The 17756-nt window shown below is 44.8% G+C and overlaps 2 protein-coding genes across 2 annotated transcripts in view; both read right to left on the bottom strand.

The window, feature by feature from the left end:
- The window catches only part of cdc20 (cell division cycle 20 homolog), a 43392-nt gene extending 37293 nt beyond the window's left edge, over nucleotides 1-6099 (bottom strand). Inside the window, exon 1 of the mRNA XM_038793961.1 lies at nucleotides 5898-6099. The gene's annotated coding sequence lies outside the window, so the exon portion shown is untranslated. The remainder of the gene's footprint in view (nucleotides 1-5897) is intronic.
- Nucleotides 6100-13832: 7733 nt separating this feature from the next.
- Nucleotides 13833-17756, bottom strand: part of mpl (MPL proto-oncogene, thrombopoietin receptor) — a 72946-nt gene continuing 69022 nt past the window's right edge. Inside the window, exon 12 of the mRNA XM_038793960.1 lies at nucleotides 13833-14779. Coding sequence (XP_038649888.1) covers nucleotides 14156-14779 — 624 coding nt within the window. The 3' untranslated portion in view covers nucleotides 13833-14155. The remainder of the gene's footprint in view (nucleotides 14780-17756) is intronic.

The following is a 17756-nucleotide window of genomic DNA, read 5'->3' as shown; positions in this document are numbered from 1 at the left end:
GTCTCTCCTCGTTCTTCCTACATAAATGTATCACTTCACGTATCTCTGCATTAAATTTCACCTGCTGGACTCGAGAAAACCTGGTTAAATTTACTTCTCCCTAATAGGAAATGGATCAACTTTAATAAAAAGGGGAGCTGGCTCATTCCTCCTCACTCGAGAGCATAACACATTTTGGGTGCAGATGAGAAGTTAACAAATTTAGGGACCTCGGCTGGTCATGACACCATGTATTTTATTTTTAAGTCTCTCCTTGTTCTTCCTAAATAATGTATCACTTCACGTATCTCTGCATTAAATTTTACCTGCTGTGTCTGTCCATTTCACAGTTCACAATATTTCCAGGCTTCATGTAACTGAAATTTCAAAAGTGTGTGCAGCACACATCTAAGTTCTAATATAGTAACAAAAAACAATGATCCTAGTAGACACCTGCAGAACCACACTATCTTCCTTCAATACAAGCACTTTAGTTAGACACTGCCAACTCATGCTTCAGCTTTCACATAAGTCGACTATGTGGCACTTCAAAAACACCTTTTGGAAGTCCATAGACACCAACTGCACACGGTCACAAACATCCCCCACCTTTTCTCAAACCCCTCTGCGAAGCCCCTTAACTCATACTTTATCTTCTCCAACTGCAGGAAGTCGTACAGGTCACCCAACCAAGCCGCTATCCCCACCCGGTAATGATGACGACCGCCACTCTAGTAGAATTCGCCACCGTGCAATCAGGCACAAAGGTCTCGACACGGCCTTCCCCCTCGCCATGAGCTCCGGCTTCTCTGAAACCCCAAATATATTGCCCCTGCTCCACTATCCTGGCTAAGACCGCAAACACTCTCGTCCAGAGTCTTCCCAATTTTTCGCAACCCCAAAACATATGCGTGTGATTTGCTGGCTCCCACCCATACCTCACACTCATCTGCTACGCCCTGAATGAACCCACTCATTCTCGCCCGAGTCATATGTACCCCGTGCACTACCTTAAAATGTATCAGGCCCATCCTTGCACAGGAGGAGGCCCTGTTTACCCAACGGACTGCCTCACTCCATATTCCCCAATTGATCTCATTTCACAACTCCCCTTCCCATTTCTCACTTGTATATATCCCCAATTCTTCCCTCCTCCAGACCTTTTGCGCAAAGTCCCTGACCTGCAGATACCTGAACTCTCTCCCCTCGGCAGCTCTACCTCTCCCTTAGCTCCTCCAGACTGGCGAACCCTTTCTCCAAATACAGATCCCTCACCTTGGCCAGCCCCACTTCCCACCACCTCTTGTATACACTATGCACCCCGCCTCCCCCCCCAAGCTTAAGCCCATGATTCTTGCACAGCGGCGTTAGCATCGACATCCCTTCCACCCTAAAATACCTCCTCAAACTGATTCCATATCTTCATCGTGGATTGCACCGCCGGGCTCCCTGAAAACCTATTCGGAGCAATCTGCAACACTGCCATCACCATAGCCTGCAAACTAGACCCCTATTCCTCCTCCATCCTAACCCACTACACCCCTTCACCTTATCACCATCGCCACACCTTATCCACGTTCGCCACCCAATAATAATAAAGCTGGTTCAGCAACACCCTCCACCAACTTAGTTAAGTTCCTCTTACGGAGCCCCGACTATTCTCTCTGCTACCTGAATCCCCAAATACCTAAACCTACCCCATGCTAATCAAAAATAAAGTTAGTTAAATACATGTAGTGTAAAGGTCCATTTAACTGATTTCATATCTTTGGGGTGAGATGCAAGATCACACGATCAATCTCCTGGCAAGGAAAAAGTCTCATTCTAGATGTAGTTATTACGTATGTTTTTAATAAGCTTTATGTTAAACCTGACCTCAGAACACCACAAACAGAACAATAGATGGTGACAGGAAAATAAACAGCTAGCAACCAAACAGATTTTTAAAAATCAGAATGGGGCAGCACATGGTGCAGTGGTTAGCACTGCTGCCCTTGCTACAACACCCGTTTTAAAATGACCCATCTTAAAAAAAATTGCACTCTGCCGTTTTGGTGGGACAATCTCTGTTGATGCTGCCTTTTCCTACCAAATATAAAACACTTGGTTTTGGTTGTTGCTGTGCCATCTTTGCATTTTCCCTGTTTCTGTACTAAAATGTTTTTATTTTGAAAGTTAAACTCCATTGAGTCAGTGCTTCTTTGCAAATGAGTCTCTACCACAACAAATTACTGAACTATTCTGCTTCCTAACCTCCACTTGTCTGGCTGACTAAACTGCCTTGACTGGTGTGTTAAGGCAGCCTTTGGCTGCAAGAGGTCTGACTATATTTCACCAACTCCGCTGAGATTCTACCTTAAAGTAATTCTTGCAATTGCCATAAATCATTAATGAGCAAATCAATACTTTTCCTTCAGTCACCGGATGCAATTGTAAAGTTTTTTTTGTGTTTGTGGTGTTCTGAGGTCGGGTTATTCAAAACATTGCAGAAATAAAGAAAAAATCCAACAAATTGATATAAATGATTTACAGATGCTGTTCCGGGCACAATTAAAGGTCAACAAGTTTATGTGCGGAGATTTTGACCAACAGATATAAAACATGTTTTAACTGGACAGCGGAGCTGGAGTTCTGATCCCTTTGTGCATTGAACCGTGGCTGAAGGAGGATCCTTAGCCATCAAGCGTACAACTCCAGAAAGCCATGGGACAGGTGACCATAATGCTTCAACATATAGAGAGGGCAATCACAAGAGATTGTACAGATTTACAATGGATCTACAGAATGGAGGAATTTGAAAACCAAGAGCAGCCTAAAGATTTTAACGCCAGATTTCCACATTTAACAGCTTGGCAGTTGAAAACAGATTATTTTATATCTCAACACTTTATATCTCAACCAAAGCAAAGCTGGTGTGTGTTTGTTTACATCAAAGAAAGTTCCTGACCCATTTTGTCACAGGTAAAGCAGGAAGTTGACTCAATGTTATGACAAGGTATAATCTCACCTATAACAAAACTTACTAGTGTAAGTAGTGTAACAAAACTAATGCTAGTGTTCAACTATGGTTCAAGCACCAAGAACATATGGATCACTAAGAGTCTGTAGATCTTATGTGAACAAAGCTGTTGAAAGGGAAATCCTGTCTGGCAAAACTGGAAAGAATTCAACTTTCTTTAAGCGAGACACAATTACCCTCCGAATGTGAATCCAGGCTGTGACGGTGATGTGCCGAGTAGTCGCACATCAGGTGGTTCTCCTCCTGTGAAACCGAAAATAGGCTTTTATTCGAAATAGCCCGCTAATACAAGATATCCCCGCATCTCAACCAACATCAACACGAACAAAGATGTAGCGAAACTGCAGCTTCAAAGGCTGCAAAGAGACAAGAAATGGGAAAAGCCATGAGAAGCAAGTGGCTGAGCCGGCATACACACGAGGTGACGAAGCTCAGGCCACACCACAGAGAGAAGGACAGACCATGCAGGGGGCCCTGGACAAGGCAAAGTTTGGAGGCCCAAGGAACACCATAACAGAGCTAGAAAAGGCTTCAACACACCAGAGCGACCGGATCGCCACCCTGGAAAAGAAAATAACAATACTGGTTGCGACATAAAGGATTCGGAGGGGAAGATAGAAGATCAGGAAAAACGACCAAGGCGCCAAAATCAATGGGCCTGCTGGAAGAAATCGAAGGCAAAGACCCCACAGACTATGTGGGCCAAATGCTAGGCAATCTGGTGAGAAGGGATAGCTTCCCAACCCATCAGAAATAGACAGAAATCCACCAGCCATCCATCCAAGACCCAAGGCTGGAGAACAACCGAGGGTGATAGTCGCTAAAGTGCACAGGTATCAAGACCAGGAAAGAATCCTGTGCTGGGCAAGACAAATGAAAAACTGAAACTGGAAAGGTCACCAGATCAGGATCTACCAGGATCTGGGACTGCCCTGGCCAAGCAGCAGGCAGAATTCAAGAGCAAAGTCAGCCCTGTACAAGAGCGGCATAAAATTTGGGATGCTGTATCCTGCCAAACTTTGGGTCACATTCCAGGACAGGGAGCACTTCTTCACAGCCCCTACTGAGGACAAATTTGTCCTGGAGCACAGGCTGGAGAAATAGCAGCAGGGACAGCAGTGAAAAGGGCACCCGAAGAGGCTTTATTTATTAAATTAACCAACTCAAAGAATCCTATGCGCGGTACTACATTGCTTTGTTTTGAGGACAGGAGTTACAGCAGAGGAAGGAAAGAGTGAGAGCAGCAGAGCACAGGAAAAGGTGAGGAGAAGGGCAGGTAGGGCAAACAGATAGCAGGCAAAGGGTAGATACATAACCGACCGCAGGAAGGGGGGTCACTTAGCGGAAAAGTTAGCCAAGTACTGGACAGCTTTCTTCGAGGTGATGTCGAAGGTGGTGGGTCTGAGGGTGGAGCCATACACGAGTGCAGTCTTTGAGGTATCAGAACAGCCAGATCTCTTCACAGGGAGGGCAGCCACTGCCCTTGCCTCCCTATCGCCTGCCAGAGAATCCTGCTCGGCTAGCAATCCGCAGCACCACCCAAAGCTGCAGAATGGGTTGCCCCAGGTTCGATTCCAGCTCATTGTCCATGTGGAGTTTGCACATTCTACCCCTGTTTGCGTGGGTTTCGCCCCCACAAGCCAAAGATGTGCAGGGTGGGTGGATTGGCCACGCTAAACTGCCCCTTAATTTAAAAAAAAAATGAATCGACACTAAATTTATTTTAAAAACACAATAAATAGTAAGGGGTGAGAATTACACCATGGCACGCAAAATTTGAAAAATTATTTAATGAATGGCACAACACTGAAGTTCTGAGGGACAAAGGGACCTTGCCGTATTTGTCTGTAGATCTCTGAAGGCAGGTTAAAAGGGTGACAAAAAAGGCAACATGGGACACACGCAGTTATCAATCGAGTAAGAAGACTTCCACCAGGTTAAAGTCCAACAGGTTTGTTTCGAATCATTAGCTTTCGGAGCACAGCTCCTTCCTCAGGTGAAACAACTTGCCCCACACAATCCATCAGTTAGCCAACATATCCATCCTTGTGAAGTATTGCCTTCCTCAGCTAATTGGAAAGCACAAAAACTCAATTAATGAAATGGATGATTCTTGACTGCTAGTTCAGCCTTTTTTTGTTGTTGCCCATATTCACTATGGGGAGGCAACTTGCTCAGTTGACTAGACAGCTGGCATGCAGATCAGATGAACGCCAGAGCAAATCCTCATTTGATCCTCATTTCAGGGGCAACATGTTGGTCAGCACTGCTGCCTCACAGTGTCAGGGATCCCATTCGATTCAGACCTTGGGTGACTGTGCAAACACAAGTGTCTTCGTGGGTTTCCTCTGGGTGCTCTGGTTTCCTTCTCCCACAGTCCAAAAGATTGGCGATGTTAAATTGCTCGTTTGTCCGAAGGATTAGGTGGAGTTACAGGGATACAGCTGCAGTAGCCGAATGAATAAGATTCTAATAAATTTATAAAAAGCAAAATACTGCAGAGGCTGGAACAAGAACCAATAACAGAAAACGCTGGGAAAACGCAGCCAGTCTGACAGTAGCTGTGGAGAAAGAAAATAGAGTTGACGTTTCGAGTCCACACGACTCCACTCTTCAGTATTTGTATATCTGGCAAAAAGAAATACTGAAAGAAAATGGCAAAACTTTTTCTTTCTAAACGTCAGAGCGACTTTTCTCCGGGGGGTTGCACAAAGTAGTGCCCTGGACATTGGCCTCCAATTCCTGGAGACTCCGGGCCAAAGCTGGAGGGTCGACAACCCTCGAGGATCATGCCCAGCAATACAAGAGAATCCCCTTTAAACCCCTACGTCCCACCCTTTGGATTGAACAGAACCGAGAATTGAAAAACACACAGATATGCGTCAGGCAGCAGTCTCACCGGTTCCTTAGGCCAGTCTTGGAAAGATGAATCAGCGGTTACTCGCCGTGCTCCCGCAAACTCTCAGCAACAGGGCTCCGCATAAAATGGCCGCGCCACCTCGCCACGGCATTTAAACTGCAGCCGCCAAACTGCTCGGCAAACGGCGCTCTCCCATTGGACCACTCAAAGCAAAACAGCCGCCCTACGAAACCAATCGATTGACCGATTCCAACCGCCGCTCGATCGCCATGGAAACCACGCGCGCGCTCTCCAACGCTCAGCTGCGGGGAAACGCATGCGCGTTACGTCCCGTGCCCAATTGAGACCTTGGACGCCATGTTTGATAAAGGCGAGGAACCTTCCGCCCTCGCAAGCCAAATGTCTCCTCCCTACGAAATCAAACGTTGCCGCAGTGAGAAATTTACAGTGGAGGGGGCGGGGTGGGGTGGGGTGGAGGACGCAGCTGGTACGGCCGCGTCGGTGGAAAAAGGAACGGTCCTCGAAGGTCGCAGCGGGCGGACTGGGTTTGAAGGACACCCGGAAGTCCGCACGCTAACTTAAATCAGACACTTGGGATGGTTCCAACTCTCATCAAAATAGTTACAAAAGTTAGAAGGATTAAAGCTACTTGTAACCCCTGCCCCTCCCCCCACACACACACTTTAATACCCCTCCACTGGACCCCCAAACGTCTCACTAGTTGTCAGCCAGTTTTAAAACCCATTTTTCTCCAGTGTGAGAAAATATCACGTCTTGCCTTCCTCTCAGAACCTTTTCCATATTCTGTGAAAAATCAGCAGAGGACTTTTTTTCTTGGATGTTTGATGAGATGTAACTGTCTCCGTGGTCCCATAAACCCAGGAGTTTAGTCCAGGGTTTTGCATTTGCCATACGTTTCTTCAAAGTGTCTCTTTTTGAAGTGGGACTACTTGACACCTCCTAGGGTGCGAAATTCGATGTCCTCCCAGGAAGTTCTGTCAGTGTAATCCACATAGGAATTTTGATCACTTTCCAGTCTCCACTATCTTTGTTTTTATAAATTTAGAGTACCCAATTCATTTTTTCCAATTAAGGGGCAATTTAGCGTGGCCAATCCACCTCGCCTGCACATTTTTGGGTTGTGGGGGCGAAACCCACGCAAACACGGGGAGAATGTGCAAACTCCCCACGGACAGTGACCCAGAGCCAGGATCGAACCTGGGACCTCGGCGCCGTGAGACAACGGTGCTAACCACTGCCCCATCATGCTTGCCCTCAGCCTCGACTACCTTTTGGTCCCTGTCTTTACTTACTTCTTAAAAAAACCTAGGTCTTCTTTAAAAAGTTCAACATGCCCATAGGTGGCTGGGGAAGCTGTAGTGGACTTTCATGACACTATGTAATATTAATTATAATAATCTTTATTGTCACAAATAAGCTTACATTAACACTGCAATGAAGTTACTGTGAAAAGTACTTAGTCGCCACATTCTGGCGCCTATCCAGGTACACTGAGGGAGAATTCAGAATGTCCAATTCACCTAACAGCCCGTCTTTTGGGACATGTGGGAGGAAACTGGAACACCCGGAGGAAACCCACGCAGACACAGGGAGAACGTGGAGACTCCGCACAGACAGTGACCTAAGCCGGGAATCGAACCTGGGAACATGATGCTGTGAATGGGACCCTGATGCTGAGAAGCAACAGCGCTAACCACTGCTACCATGCCGCCCTGTATAGTATACTGCTGGTGCCTCTGCCAGAATTAAGATTATTTAAAATTCATAGCATCCATGGAATTCCAACAGTGCAGTAGGAGGCCATTCGGCCCATTGTGTCTCCACAGACCCTCTGAAAGAGCATTCTACCTAGGTCCCCTCCCTACCTATCCCCGTAACCGCATAACCCCACCTAACGTGCACATCTTTGGACTGTAGGAGGAAACCAGACCACCTGGAGGAAACCCACGCAGCCAGGTGGAGAATGCGCAAACTCCACACACCCAAGGCTGGAATCGAACCTGGGTCCCTGGTGTTCTGAGGCCATGCTAACCACGGTGCCATTGTGACATATAACGTCATATAAGAGCAAAAATAAATTATATAATGCCTGCAACACGGCAACTATGGCATGGAGCTTTCCATGAAAGAACGAGTGTGCAGAAAGACTAATTCACAGTAAACAATATGACAACAAGGCAGCATGGTGGCGCAGTGGGTTAGCCCTGTTGCCTCACGGCACCGAGGTCCCAGGTTCAATCCCGGCTCTGGGTCACTGTCCGTGTGGAGTTTGCACATTCTCCCCGTATTTGCGTGGGTTTCGGCCCACAACCCAAAGATGTGCAGGCTAGGTAGATTGGCCATGCTAAATTGCCCCTTAATTGGAAAAAATTAATTGGGTACTCTAAATTTATTAAAACAATATGACAACAATAGATACAGCTTCAGGGTGTTATAGAGCTGGAAGAAAATTAAACGATGAGAGGGGTGTGTGGAGATCAAGGATCTTTGAGAACCACACACAGGTCTACTCTTATAACCATAGGTAAACTCCAGGACTAAGTTCAGCTTCGTATGATCTGTTGGTGATTAAATAAGCCACTAATAAGGTTTGTAAACCAATTATCAATCCATGTTGTTTTATGTTTGAAAAAAAATAGCAGATCATGATTTTTATTCCCAAACTCTTCATTTTTATGTTTGTCTATTTATGAGACAGTGGGGTTGGCATTGCTGAGATGTCATAAAATACAAAGAGAAGACATAGCAAATGTGTCTTGTCTAATGTCACTCATGTTTTCATGACAACATTAACTTGCATTTAATACATAATTCAATATACACAACTATCCCAAAGTGCTTCATGGAGATGTATTGAAAAAATGGATGCTGAGTTAAATGAGGCAATATTAAGAGGAGTTAAACAGTAAGGATGCATGATATTAAGAAGAATAAAGGTTTGGTTGAAAAGGTGGTGTTTTAAAGAGAGTCTTAAATGAAGAAGGTTTCCGAAAGAAAATCCAGTGCCTGAAGCCGAGGTGGATGAAGGCATGGCCACATCATTTACATTGTTTCTCCAGGGTTTCCAGAGATCTTTTACTAAGGTTACAGCGGCCAGTTCAGAGAACGCATGGGTAAATTCCAGCCCCTTGTGTGAGCTTGAACCCAAACCCTATGATCAGGTGGTGAAAGTGCCACCAACTGTACAAATCTGATTTAATTATTGCTGTGTCATATAATTTGACCATTTTGAAATATAAGCATTACTCATACATCTTGGACAATCCTTTGGGAATGAGGATGACTTACTTCCACCTCAGTTCAAGGAGTTCTGAGATTGCTGATACATCCAAAGTGCAATCTACAAGCTCTGCTACATGCGGGACAGTTGGTACTTGAAGGGCTGGATAGATGAGTTGTTTGAGTATTTTTTTAACGATCTCACCGACGCCTTGACTTTGCCTCTGTGAGAAATCTCTCAATGTGTTCAATACTTTCCAGTGAATGAACCTTCTCCAGCTCGGGTGGTCACAAGCCAGGAACTCCCATGAGTTGGTGGGGAATGTTTGAACTCTTCAGGAATGCTTTTATGATATCCCTAAAGTGTTTCCGTTCTCCTCCTGGGAGTCTCCTGCTGGGACCAAGTACTAAGCAATATTTGCTTTGGGGGTCTGGTCTCAGGCATATAAAAAACACGTCCTACCCAGTGGAGTTGGTTTTGAGTGATAAGTGTTTCAATGGTGGGCATGTTAGTTTGGGAGAGGATGCTGCTATTGGCCTGCATTCTTTGTCACTGGATTTGGAAGATCTTGCAAAGGCACCGCTGGTTGTACTCCAGTGCTTTGAGGTGTCTACTGTAGGTTGCCTAAGTCTCCAAGGCACATAGGAGTATGGAATTACTGCTGCCTCTAAACAGCAAGGAAGATTTTTGAGACCCTGATCCTGAAATATTCTTTTCGTCAGCTTCCACAGCAAAACACATTCCCCATTGATTAAGATAGGCAAAATCGTGGAAAAACTGGCCCATTTTCCATGATTTCGGAGCCAACTCTCGAAGAAAGCAGACATGGACAACATAATTCATCATCACCTTCAGCTGGCTTACTGAGGAAAAGAGTCTAGACACCTAAGAATACGGTAGCACAGTGGTCATCTTATTGGACTAGCAAATTATAGTAAGCCTGGGCTAATAACTTAGAGAATTGAGTTCAAATCCCACCATGGCAGCAAAGGATTTTAAATTGAGTTAATGAATACAATCAGCCTTGAATAAAACATCTAGAATTAGTAATGGTGACCATGAACTATCGAATTGTCATAACAAAAACCCATCTGGTCCACAAATATTCTTTCGGAAAAGAAATCTGTCATTGTTACCCAATCTGGCACCTATGTGACTCATAGATCCACAGCAATGTGGTTCATTCTGAAACAACCTAACAAGGCACTCCATTGTTGGGGTTGAGCAATAAATGCTGACCTTGCCAGTGATGCCCATGTCCTGTGAATGAATCAAAAAATATATTGTGCAATATTTCCGCTTGCTGCCAAATTGTCCGTAGTATCCATTGTAAAATGAGAGGCCCATTCTCAACCCTTCAAAGGGCACATCTTGTCCTACATGATTCAATGGACTGAAAAATCAAGTTCCTTTCTTAGATCAGACCAAATTAAAACTCGGTCTACAAAGAGTGCCACATTTTATTTTAAAAAACTGTTTTATTCAATTAATTAAGCAGGGAATTCCATAATCCACAACATGGAGTCAATCTCAAAAAAACATGTAACTTTATTAATCTAGCTGCACCATTGAAGACAGAATGGTATTTACATGGCTAATATTACAAGGAATAAAGTATGTTAGAATATGAATAAATAGTGCACACAATAGAACGTTACAATAGTTTTGTTTTGTTTTTCTGTTCATACAGAACTACACTAGAACAACATTTCAGCTATCAAACTATTGCTGTATTCACAATGTATATCAGAGAAACACAATGTACAATCTCTTTATAGAGCAGACAGTGAATCATTTGTGTATTCTACAATTGTGCTCCCCACATACTCTGCAGTACAGCCATAATGAATACTGTTATATTGGATAGTCAGTTATAAGGTGGAGTCCGCTAGTTGACACTGCTTGAGACAAAACTCGCAAAACGCAATAACATTAGAATTTCTATTGAGCTAAAAGCAAGAAAATAAGATCTGCTGTATAACAACTTCAACCTCCTTAAATGCTATCCAATATCTGTATACAAGGATGAATGCCAAAAACTACAACAGCTTATAACGTGAATACAGTATAACGTCTTATCAATTTAAAAAAATTACACATGACTTATGACTTCTAAAGTGTTTAATTCTTTACATTTTTGATGGAGAACAGAAATCACCATCTTACAAAGCATGAAATTCATCAAACTTTTCACCACCTCTTGATTTGTTGAATCTCTGGAGAACAGACAATGCAGGGCTTATTTCTCGATGGGCGTTTGCAGCTCTGGCATATCTTCACTTATATCTTTCACAGCTTCTACCGCCAAGTTTTCCAAGGGAAAAGAAATGATTCCTGCATCAGTCAGAAAGGTTGAACCCTGCCTCACGACAAGATTTGATCAGCCCGGGTGTGATAGGCAAGTCCAGTTCTATCGCCATTGCGAATGCAGCTGAGTGGATACACTGCTAACTATTCCTCAGCCCATGTCTTGGCAATGGATTTGTCACTTTCTGCTTATCACCACATGGGTTTGTATAAACAAGGGTTACATCTCACTATCCAGTGACACGAGAAAACCTTTCGTGCTGCAAAGCTTTCCACGCCGATTTGTTTGGGAAGCACGTTTGATTTAATTTTCAAAAGGCAACCGTCGAGCAGATTTTTCTGAGCTCTTTTGTGATTAATCCATCTCATCAAAGTTATCTAGCTTACTGTCACACGACCGTCTCCTATTCAGGTTCTTATTTTTTATCCCAGTTATTCAAGAAAGTTTTCAAAATTCTAGACACCAAAAAATTTAGAAATGCCAAGATCCCGCACAATGATTTTTGACTGTTCAAAACCATAAACAATGAAACATGGAACTGTCTTTTGTTGATTAACTTCCATTTCTCCAGACCAACACGGGTACACAGATGGAAAATGATTAAAACTGGGCCTTCGACACCTTGATCACCAACTCAATCAGATTTTTCTTTTAATTAAAAACTATTTTTATTCTCCTTCTTTTTCACATTTTCACCCAAATTTACACCCAACAATAAACAGTAATGAATGCAATGTCAATCCCCATATCAATAACAACGATCCCATCCTCCCACCAAACCCCCAAACATTAGCCCGCATGTTAACATAAACAAATGACCAAAAGGAATCAGGAATCACCCACAGTCACCATTAACACACAGTCCCCCTCCCCCCCAACCCTCCCAGCTCCCGCCTAATATTCGATGTAATCCAATTCTCGAAAGTGCATAATGAATAACGCCAATGAATTGTAAAACCCCTCTATCCTTCCCCTCAGTTCAAATTTGACCTTCTCAAGCGTCAGGAATTCCAGCAGTTCCCCCCGCCACGCCAGGGCACAGGGTGGAGAGGTTGATCTTCACCCTAACAGGATCCGCCTTCGGCCGATCAACGAGGCGAAGGCTACAACATCTGCCTCCGCACCCGTTTCCAACCCCGAATATGGCCTCCCGAGGGCCCAGTTCCAGTTTTGCATGCACCACTTTAGAGATTACCCTAAAAACCTCCTTCCAGTAATCCTCCAGCTTCGGACAGGACCAAAACATATGAACGTGGTTTGCGCCCCCCCCCCCCCCCCCCCGCAACGTTCACACACATCTTCTACCCCCTCAAAGAGTCAGCATCCTCGCCCTTGTATGGTGTCCTCTATACACCACCTTCAGCTGTATCAGCCCCAACCTCGCACACGAGGTGGAGGTGTTCACCCTCCGGAGCACCTCACACCAGAACCACCTCCTCCATACAGATTTTTCTTTTTATTCATTCCCTGGATATGGGTGTCGCTGACTTGACCATCATTTATTACCCATCTCTAATTGCCTTGGAGAGTACATTGGTTTGGTCAACTGGTGTATTGCATCAAGTTCTGGGTACCACACTTTAGGAAGGATGTCTAGGCAGTTAGTGAGGGCACAGGAAAGATTCGGGAGCATGGTTTGAGGGATGAGGAACATCAGTTTCAGAGAAAGACTGGAGAAACTGACTGTTCTTCTTGGAGAAGAGAAGTTTGGGAAGAGATTTAAGAGAGGTGTTCAAAATTGTGAGGCATCTGGGACAGACTAGATAGAAACTGCTCCCCTTGATGCAAGGATCAAGAACCAGACACACCAATGCCCTCTGGGAGCATGAAAGATAGTCAATTGGTGTGGTATTGCCAGAGGTGCCTGTCTGACAAGAACAAAAAAAGTGGGCCCAAATGTTCTCTATAGTAGCATGCACAGCTGGATTACAGTTCCTGAAAATGTAATTTTGTCTTAAAAGTGACAAAACTGGAGGTTATTTACAAACTTGTCTCTCCCGAGGCAAAGACTCGCTAACTGAATGTACATGAAAAATTCAGGTATACCCTTTGTACAATTATCTAGCAATTTAAATCAACGATTAGCAAGTCAAACAAATCTCACCAGAATTTACAATGTACTTTGCCAGTTCCCCAATGGGAGGATGACGTCAAAAATGGATCAAATACAGTATGTTATGTGAATGTTTATGTCATATTAGGCGTGTACAGATAAATGAGTGTACAAGTCCATAGAATCCATTGGATCCCTACAATGCAGAAGGAGACCATTTGGCCCATCAAGTCCATGCACCGACCTTCTGAAAGAGCACCCTACCTAAACCCAATCCCCTGCTCCAGCCCAGTTATCCCACCTAACCTGAACATCTTTGAACTGTGGGAGGAAATCGGAGCACCTGGAGGAAGCCCACGCAGACAAGGGGAGAAATGCAAACTGCACAGACGGTCACCCAAGGCCTGAATTGAATTTGGGTGCTTGGAGCTGTGAGGCAGCAGTGCCGCCCGTGCTCGGGTCAAACTCTTTTTCAGGGATATCATGACCAGATAGATGAGATCTACTGTTCTATAAAGGAGAATGATTGTTTAATTGACAATGAAAACAAACTATAATTAAATCTTTTCAGGTTGTTGATTAGCTGAGATAAACATTTAAATGGTTTACTGGAGTTTGCAACTGTATTGAAAGGAATAGAAGACCACAAACATTAACACACGTATTTGGCGGCGTATTTCTTCACTGCACACTATCTAGATGTTTTTATTCTCTGGCCAACGGGCCTGCTGTGAGAAAATACGTGGTTCCAAATCAGGAAGTAGGAGATAAGAGTGGTTTGAAATGTCTGTTGCACTCATTGATCGATAATCAAATGTTGCTGGGAAATGCAAGTGGCCAAATAAATGGAACATGTCGTCATAACTGACCAATGATGTTGGGTGTTGTTGCTTCATGCCAGTGACATTGACTGGCTGCACGGATGAGAACTGTTTATTCCAATTGATGTCATTTTGGATGTGACCTTTATAACACTTTATGTCAGGGACAAGAGGCCACATGCGTGACTGAGAATCCTGCAATGAACTAGATTCGTCTCTTTTGTGAAAGTTGATATCTTCATCAGGAAGAGACGACGAGTCTGGCAGATCCAAAAATATATAATTCTGACTGGAGTCGGTGGAACCCTCAGTTTCATTATTTGGCGTTCCTCTGTGTTGCTTGGTAATGGAGGACTCACTGAAGCGAGGCTTCTGACAAGCATTCTCTTGCTTTTCCACACATTTTGTGCCCTCACTTTCACTTATCTCAGAGACGATCTCCAGTACTGAAGGCAGGAGCTCATCATCAACAAGTTTGTCACAGGTAGGCGGCAAAGGCTGTGAAGAGAAAAAGGACATGTTTTTGTAATTTTATCTGTCCTCGATTTTTTTCCCTCAGGGATTTGTTGCATTTTAGTCTGGATCTTGTTAGTATAAAGTTCCATGAGGTGTTGGTTTGTCACTACCTCAACAAGTGGGCCATTCTTTATCTGCAGCAGAGTTCAAGCTAGGGGATATTGGGTGATGATTATCCTCCCTGGTCTTGAAACAGTCGGACTGATTACCTGCCCTTACTTAAATAAATGGCAAAAAATAAGCATCCTTGTTTTACATTCGTAACCCCCAAGATGTTACCCAAATGCTCTATACATTTCCTGATATTTCCTTTCCTATGCTCAAGGGCACTGAGGCCAGTTGGAGAGGTGGTTGCCGGACTGGCCTGTATTCGATCAACCAACTCAAAGCAATCCAGGGATTGCACGTGGAAATCTTTGAGATTGTGCAGATTGGTATCTCTGCAGTCGTGCATTTAGACACCATTAAGGGAGCACCAACGTATTTAAGCAGCTAAATATGAATAAATTATCTGTGCAGAAACCAGGAACTCTTTTGGTATGTTGGCTTCTAGTGGCCAATAACTACGGTCATTTAAACATTGAACATAGAACAGTACAGCACAGCACTGGCCCTTCAGCCCACGATGTTGTGCCGACCATTTATCCTAATCTCAGATCAACCTAACCTACACCCCTTCAATTTACTGCTGTCCATGTGCCTGTCTAAGAGTCGCTTAAATGTCCCGAATGACTCTGACTCCACCACCTCTGCTGGCGGTGCATTCCACACACCCACCACTCTCTGTGTAAACAACCTATCTCTGACATCTCCCCTATACCTTCCTCCAATCACCTTAAAATTATGTCCCCTTGTTTAATCATAGAATTTACAGTGCAGAAGGAGGCCATTCGGCCCATCGAGTCTGCACCGGCTCTTGGAAAGAGCACCCTACCCAAGGTCAACACCTCCACCCTATCCCCATAACCCAGTAACCCCACCCAACACTAAGGGCAATTTTGGACACTAAGGGCAATTTAGCATGGCCAATCCACCTAACCTGCACATCTTTGGACTGTGGGAGGAAACCGGAGCACCCGGAGGAAATCCACGCACACACGGGGAGAACGTGCAGACTCCGCACAGACAGTGACCCAAGCCGGGAATCGAACCTGGGACCCTGGAGCTGTGAAGCGATTGTGCTAACCACTATGCTACCGTGCTGCCCCAACCATGACAGCCATTGTCATGCCATTTCCACCCTGGGGAAAAGTCTCTGGCTATCCACTCTATCTATGCCTCTCATCACCTTGTACACCTCTATCAAGTCACCTCTGTGCCTTCTTCGCTCCAGTGAGAAAAGCCCTAGCTCCCTCAACCTTTCTTCATAAGACATACCCTCCAGTCCAGGCAGCATCCTGGTAACTCTCCTCTGTACCCTCTCCAAAGCATCCAGAACTGGACACAATATTCCAAGTGTGGTCTAACTAGAGTTTTATAAAGTTGCAGGAAAACCTCGCGGCTCTTAAACTCAATCCCCCTGTTAATGAAAGCCAACACACCATACGCCTTCTTAAAAACCCTATCAACCTGTGTGGCAACTTTGGGGATCTATGTACGTGGACCCCAAGATCCCTCTGTTCCTCCACACTTCCAAGAATCCTGCCTTCAACCCTGTATTTAGCATTCAAATTCGACTTCCAAAATGAACCACCTCACATTTATCAAGGTTGAACTCCATCTGCCACTTCTCAGCCCAGCTCTGCATCCTGTCAATGTCCTGTTGCAACCTGCAACAACCCTCAAAACTATTTACAACTCCACCAACCCTCGTGTCATCTGCAAACTTACTAACCCGCCCTTCCACTTCCTCATCCAAGTCATTTATAAAAAACCCAAAATAGCAGAGGTCCCAGAACAGATCCTTGAGGAACACCACTGGTCACCGACCTCCAAGCGGAATACTTTCCATCCACTACCACTCTGTCTTCTTTCGGCCAGCCAATTCTGTATCCAGACAGCCATACTTCCCTGTATCCCATGCCCCCTAACTTTCTGAATGAGCCTACCGTGGGGAACCTTATCAAATGCCTTACTGAAATCCATATACACCACATCCACTGCCTGACCTTCATCAATGTGTCTCGTCACATCCTCAAAGAATTCAATGAGGCTTGAGAGGCATGACCTGCCCCTCACAAAGCCATGCTGCCTATCTTTAATCAAACTATGTTTTTCTAAATAATCATAAATCCTATCTCTCAGAATCCTTTCCAATATTTTGCTCACCACAGACATAAGACTGATGGGTCTGTAATTCCCAGGGATTTCCCTATTCACTTTCTTGAATAGGGAACAACATTCACCTCCCTCTAATCATCCGTTACTACTCCAGTGGAGTGAGGACACAAAATCATCGCCAATGGCGCAGCAATCTCCTCCCTCGCTTCCCGTAGTAACCGTGGATATATCCCGTCAGGCCCAGGGGACTTATCTATCCTGATGCTTTTCAAAATTTCCAGCACATCCTCCTCCTTAATATCAACCTGTTTGAGTCTATTAACCTGGTTCACACTGTTCTCATGGGCAAGAAGGTCCCTCTTGCTAGTGAATACTGAAGCAAAGTATTCATTTAGGGGACAGCGGACGACATTCACCGTTTCCCAACGCCGATATTGTAATCGGCGATCGGGCGGAGAATCCTTTCTATAATGTTTTCTATCCTCTGCCGCCTACAGCATGGAGTTATCGAGTCATGCACCGCACGCCATTGGAACGGCGTTAGCGCATCACCTGAAGGTCCTACCCCCGATACTCCACCCCGATGGACCAAGTTCCCAACGGTTGACGTGTGGTCTCAACGGTCGGGAATCCTGCGTGGCGACTGCGGACTGTGTCCAGTGCCGCCACAATCAGCTGGGAGCCGCGAGGGCTGGGGGGACTGGTTGGGGGTGGCCAGGGGATGGCCAGGGGGCAGTAA

Source organism: Scyliorhinus canicula, chromosome 4 (genome assembly GCF_902713615.1).
Source record: "Scyliorhinus canicula chromosome 4, sScyCan1.1, whole genome shotgun sequence".
Taxonomy (NCBI): Eukaryota; Metazoa; Chordata; class Chondrichthyes; order Carcharhiniformes; family Scyliorhinidae; genus Scyliorhinus; species Scyliorhinus canicula.
Note: the sequence above shows the minus strand (reverse complement) of the source record. Positions and strands in the feature narration are given on the sequence as shown.